At 40.8% G+C, this 6556-nt stretch overlaps 1 protein-coding gene across 2 annotated transcripts; it reads left to right on the top strand.

Annotated features, from left to right (window-relative positions):
- Positions 1-327: 327 nt before the first annotated feature.
- On the top strand, positions 328-6541 carry LOC310869914 (intercellular adhesion molecule 5-like). 2 transcript variants are annotated; one of them, XM_083780893.1, is made up of 9 exons: positions 328-420; positions 1769-2032; positions 2241-2564; positions 3038-3283; positions 3424-3837; positions 4080-4334; positions 4735-5064; positions 5366-5608; positions 6110-6541. In XM_083780893.1, the coding sequence occupies exons 1-9, from the start codon at positions 369-371 to the stop codon at positions 6286-6288; spliced, it is 2307 nt and encodes a 768-aa protein (XP_083637019.1). In that variant the 5' UTR covers positions 328-368; the 3' UTR covers positions 6289-6541. The 2 variants fall into 2 exon arrangements, with proteins under 2 accessions (XP_083637019.1, XP_083637020.1); XM_083780894.1 differs by lacking the exon at positions 6110-6541 and having other exon boundaries at positions 5366-5727.
- The last annotated feature ends 15 nt before the right edge of the window (positions 6542-6556 follow it).

Here is a 6556-nt window from a genome sequence, read left to right as displayed (position 1 = left end):
GTAATTTAATTCAAAGTGGTCTTATTTAACTGTGCAGGGCAAACTCTGATTTATTTTTTCAATACAAAAATAAATCAGAAAACCCTTGTTTATGAGTTACTTTGACAACCTGGTGTTAAAAGTACAGTGAGATTACACAAGATATGGGAGGAGACCTTTATTCTCGCTCTCTTTGAACGGAGTGTTGCTATGGTTTGATGACATGATATTTCCGGTTAACAGCTTCCTGTCACTATAGCAGGGCGTTTGAATTGGCCCTTGCTCATTCCCTTATGCACATTGGTGCGTGGTATTTGTCCAGGACTACAGGTTCCAGTGAGTGACAGAGGCTCATCATCAGGACCAACAGTGATCCTCTAAAGACCACTATGTCACCCCTTAGGATGCTGGGTCTTTTCATTCTGATCATTTTACAAGCTGGTGAGTTATAACAGGTCAACTCTTATTATATTTGGCGCACACAGTCAAAATGTTCTCTGTTAACTTATCTCAGAGAGTTTACAAATGGGTCCATTTGGTTACATTTGTACACACAGTTACAAATTAAATTACAGGTACAGTGTGATTTGTGTGATAGTGTGAGATGTTTCCTATATTATCATTGTACTGATGTGAAAAACATTTATTAATGTTCTGTGCTAACCGCTTGTTGTCTTGGTACAACAAGCAGTTGTATCAAGTAGCAATACGCAAGCATCATATTAATACCACAACTCAGTGAAGTTACCACACACACACACACACACACACACACACACACACACACGCACGCACGCACACGCACGCACACACGCACGCACGCACGCACGCACGCACGCACGCACGCACGCACGCACGCACGCACACACACACACACACACACACACACACACACACACACACACACACACACACACACACACGCACGCACACACACACACACACACACACACACACACGTACACATTTTCTCTCAGAAGTTGCGATTGACATTGTAATGGCCTGGCTTTATAAAGAACTCTCTGAATGGAGGGAAAATTGCAAAATGCGGAACCCTAATGGTCTTGTGGTTTAGAAGGGAGTGGTAGGTGTTAAAGCTTCTGTTTTTGTTTCCATGGGCAAACTGAAATAGTTGCTTAGCATATGCTTTTACATTGGGGTGGGAGTGGTGGGTGGCAGTTCCGTTTACACGAAAGAAGAAAAAAAAGAAAGAAACCCAAAATCAACCACAAAACATTAACAAACAAGATCATCTTTAGGCAGTTTGCTTTTATATAGACATGATGGTGTATACTGTAGAGGGACATCAGAGCCATGATCTTTATTCTACAATGAAAGCAGCTAGCTGCCTTCTGCCCACTACTGCAGTATTGAAACCAAATAGAGGAAGTTACTCTAATGTTGTTAGTGTTACTTTCATGTTTGATATTTTATTTTGTATGTCATTGCGGTATGTTTCTCAGTCAGTAGGACCCATATTAAAAAAAAAACCATACTTCTTTGTTTCAGCACCAAAGCCATAGTGTACAACAGTATGTCATATTCTAGTACCTCCTTGTTGTAAAAGTTATAGAGGAGAGACAAGAAAACAGCACAGCACGAGGATGGAGCATGTGCCTCAAATCCATGCAGCTTTGAGGACAGTATAATGGCCATAGAAATACAAATAATGTTAACTTTACTGTACTTTACTGTTACTGTAGATTTGGTGCAGCATAGCATAGTTAGTATCTGAAAGGAGAAGCCATTGTTAAGACCCATAAAAACACCTGTTCATGTGTATCAACAGATGCTGATAGTGACTGCCCTCTCACCCTGCATCCTCCTGAGCTGCTGGTACAGTATGGAGACCTGGTACAAGTCAATTGCACAAGTGAAGTTAGTAATCACACTTTTATAGAATGGACCAATAAAAATAGAACTGTGGACTTGGTGACAGAGGACTTTATTGTCTGGACAGCGAACGTGTCAGACTGGGACATGCAGGCTCAGTGTCGCATCCAGTTGAATGATGGTCTTCTATGCAGCAAAGATCTAAAGCTCACTGTATACCGTAAGTGACATTGCAGTGCGACCTCACTTCATAGGGAAAAAAGGGCTTCTCTATGCTAAGCTATTCGAAAATAGATTTAATACAATTGTAAAAAATAAAATAAAAAGTATTTCTTACAACACAACTTTTAAACATTTGATGAAAAAATAGGGATGCCAGGGTTAATGTGATTAAGCAATGCCATAACCAAGTATTGTCCTGCCCACAGAGAACCCAGAGTACGTTGATGTGTATGTCATCAATGGGTCTCACCAAGCAGAGGAAGGACAAGAGTACCAGCTACAGTGTGACATCAGCGACGTTGCTCCTGTGGAAAAGCTCACCGTGAGGTGGTACAAAGGCAAAAGCATCGTGAAGAATGAGACAAATAGCAGCAATATGGCCAAAACACCAGCTAGTTATTCATTTATCCTGAAGAGCATCCTCAGCAGAGATGATGATGGGGTAGAGTTCACATGTGTGGCTGAGCTAGACCTGGGACCAGAGATACCACAAAAGCCTGTTAATGCATCTGTCAGTGTTCAAGTGCATTGTGAGTCTATGAGTATTACACAATAGCAAAGTCACATATTCTCAGTGGTGTAAAATAACTAAGTGCATTTACTTAACCCATTCTGACCTGAGATCAGATTCATACGAGGTTTCCGCCTCGCACACACACTGGTCTGATGAACCCATTCTGACCTGAGATCAGATTCTAAAAAAATGTCAGTCGTTCTTCGATTTAAAAAAAAATAGCAGACCTACAAGCTCATATCGCGCCACTCGGTGGCGCGATATGAGCTTGTAGATCTGCTATTTTTAAATAGCTAAAGCATGACGTGATGCTGACACCAAAATGGGTGCCCGGTCAGAATGGGTTAAGTACTGTACTTAAGTAGATATTTGTACTTCCAATACTTTTACTTCTACTCCACTACATTTTGGATTCAGTTCAGGTGTTGAAAATGTCACGCAGCATTCTTGCAATGAGCCATTTGGACTATTTCTCCTCTCTGTCTCCAGATAAGCCTGGGGTTGTGTGTCCAACAACTTTCGTGGGTGTGGAGGGTAGTTTCAGTCTGAGCACTGTGCCCTGGCCCTGCACAGTAGTGGATGGAAACCCTCCTGCTGATGTTAAATGGTTCCATAAAGGGAAGGCGATCATCAATGCCTCCTCAACCATGACCAGGAATAATTCAGGAGAGTATGTCATTGTATCTTCCAATCGCCTTGGCAACGCCACAGCTACTGTTTTCGTCTCTGTGGAATGTGAGTGCTTTGAGAAGGACATGTTTTATTTATTTATTTAGTCTCAATTCGAATTTCAATTTCCGGTCACATAGTATAGCTTAAACTTGATCTTGTTAATGTGAGAGTGATCTTAAAACTTCCACATATTTCCTTTTCAGATCCTCCTGAATTTGAGGAAGTATCGAGCACAGTCAACGTAAATATGGGCAGTGATGTGTCACTGGACTGTACAGCTAAAGGAAACCCATCTCCCAAGCTCCAGTGGTACCATGATGACCAAGGATCTATGGATTGGAGCATTGAGTACCATGATGACCAAGGATCTATGGATTGGAGCATTGAGCACTCAAGTATTCTGAACATTTCAGGAATAAACAGTAGTGCAACATACAATTGCACAGCAGCTAATATACATGGAAATATAAGTAAGCAGATCTATGTTAATGTGATAGTGATCCCTACAATGCCAACACCAAAAGAAATGACCACTCCAGCCACAAAGGAAATGACCACTCCAGCCACAAAGGAAATGACCACTCCAGCTACAAAGGAAATTACTACTCCAGCATCAGGTACAGTAGATCCATGTCTGTCCTATTCATGGCCAATTCACCCCAGGAGAACACATATTCCATGTAAAACAGCTCAGTCAAACCATTTAAATAAACAATTTTCAACAATACCAGCTTTACCAGTCATGTTGCTGTGGACATGATATATCATCAATGAACAGATCATAATCATATGATGATCTCCTTCTTGTGCATGAACTGATTAATTATTTTATTGGATTATATCCTTTGCTTCTTGTTAGATATTCATCCTCTCGTGCTGAAGCCTGCCAGAGTGGTGGTAAGATACAAAGATTCAGTTTCAGTCAACTGCAGTACATCTTTGCCTGAGCACGATGGGATGGGTTGGGAGGCCCCGGGGGACACAGAAATGATGGAGAATGTCACTTATGTCACTTGGACCGTGGACAACTTGACCGACTGGAAAATAGAACCCGTCTGCTACATACGGAGAAATACACAACAACATAATAAGACGCTACCTGTCACTTTGTATAGTAAGTACCATGTACATTTACACATGTACATTCAGACGCACATGTGAATGGCAGTGTTGGCTTAGATATGTGAAAGTGGTAGATTGATTAATCAGTCAATTCATCTATCTATTGTATGTACTGTACGTGTAATAAACATGTTGATATTTAACCATTTAAACCCTATACTTCATTGACCGGAGTCCCTCATGGGTCTATATTAGCCCCATCCTTTTGTTCTACACCAAATGTTTTTGCCAAACATAGCCGATATACAAGCTCACTGTCTTTGTACTGTACATCTGATATGTATGCCACATGTTCGCCCCAGAATAGGGGCGCTACGGTTCATGTGATTAACTTTGATCATCATTATTATCTTCATCATATCATCAATCATCATTATTATTTTCATCTATAGAGACTCCAGATGCTGTGGACATCTCTCAGGTGAATCCAACTGGGCCAATGTTAGAAGGCACAGAGTATCAGCTACAGTGTAAAATTATCAAGGTTGCTCCAGTGCAGAACCTCACTGTGAAGTGGTACCTCCAAAATAAAACCATCAAAGTACATGCGTTTGATGCAGACGATGGTCACCCTAAGGATGCAATTGACACGATCAGAATCATTCCTAACAGAACTGACCATGGAGCAGAGTACCAATGTGAGGCCCAGCTCGATATGGGACCGGATGGACCACAGCCACCTCCTACTAAGACTTCATCACCATTGACTGTTCATGTGCACTGTAGGTTCTCCACTTATACCTTATCATCGTCACGCAATGTTTAAACAGACTCAGCAATATATAGAATGATACATTATTTAGAAATACTGAGTTGATGGTACCATGAAATGTTATTACTTGGTTTGTTTGTAAGCCTGTGATAAGCCAACACTGTCCAAGTCATTCCAGTGGTGTTGAAGACACGTTCACTCTCAGTATATTAAGGTTTAATTAACTTGAGCAAAAACATGTTTGATATAATTGATACATTCTTAGACCCTATGTCCATTGCTTTCCCCTAATGCCTATAAATCCCTTTCAGATGCCCCGGAGTTTAAACAGGGAAATAACACTGAGGAATTTGAACCGCGCTCTGACGTGCAACTGACTTGCATTGCTGAGGGCAACCCTCCTCCTACAGTCTGGTGGATCAACGCCACTTGGGGGAGCCAGAGCCCTACTATTACTATCAGAGGAGCCACGTCTACCCACGCTGGGGTTTACGTCTGCCTTGCCACGAATGAGGTTGGGAACGTGACCAGGACCACCACACTGAAGATGAGAGGTAACTGTTCTGCTGAGCACAACATGGAAACATAAACACCGGAGTAAGCTAATAATGGCTGATGTGACCCTAACCATAACACAGACATAGGCTACTTTTCTGTCATCAAACAAAGTCTTTAGTGCTTTTTCTGGTTTTATCCTCTAGCAGATTTTGTATTGACTATTAATGACCTGTAGGCTAGGACTTTTGTTGAACTGTACCCATTCTACGAACTGTTAATAGGCCTACAATAACAAATCAATCAATCAATCAATCTATCAATAAAAAATGTGAAACATCCAATAATGTGATGTGTCATAATGGTTCTCAATACAAAAGAGACTATTTCTCTTTAGTATAATGCATTATTCCTATAGTCTCTGTGTGGTGCCTGCCTGCTACTGTGCATTTCTAGCCCCTAAAAAAATGTAATGTAATTTTTTTTTAAAGAATGTTAATTATTTATCTGGTGAAATAAAAATAAATAGCCTAATGAACTCTTTTCTATTTTACTTACAGATAAATCCAACCATTGGTTATGGATAATTCCACCGATCATCCTTTCAATAATTATCATCTCCCTCATGTGTTACTACCACCGAAAAAACCGTGGACAATATGATTTTCAGCATATCCCTCCCTCCTCTATGCCCATGCAACCACTGTTGGCCAATGGTTCCAACTCCTCCAAGGTCTAAAATTATGATATGGCGGAAAGTCTTTTATTCGTCATTTGATTTTCCTATAACTCTCTTGTGGAGCTGTTGCCCCCGCAACCCGACTACGGATAAGCGGTTGAAGAAAATGGATGGATGGATGAATCGATAACTTTAGGTATTTGTTGCTAAAGCAGCAACAGGCCTACCTAAAATTATAGGAAAATAAAATAAAGAATAAAAGAGTGTGGTCAGATGATGAGAAGATACATTATGTGAAAAGACAAGTTTGCCTATGATAGTGGTTTAT

Source organism: Protomyctophum parallelum (genome assembly GCF_964188405.1).
Source record: "Protomyctophum parallelum genome assembly, chromosome: 13".
Lineage (NCBI taxonomy): Eukaryota > Metazoa > Chordata > Actinopteri > Myctophiformes > Myctophidae > Protomyctophum > Protomyctophum parallelum.
The sequence above is the reverse complement of the archived record's forward strand: the minus strand, read 5'-3'. Positions and strand labels throughout refer to the sequence as shown.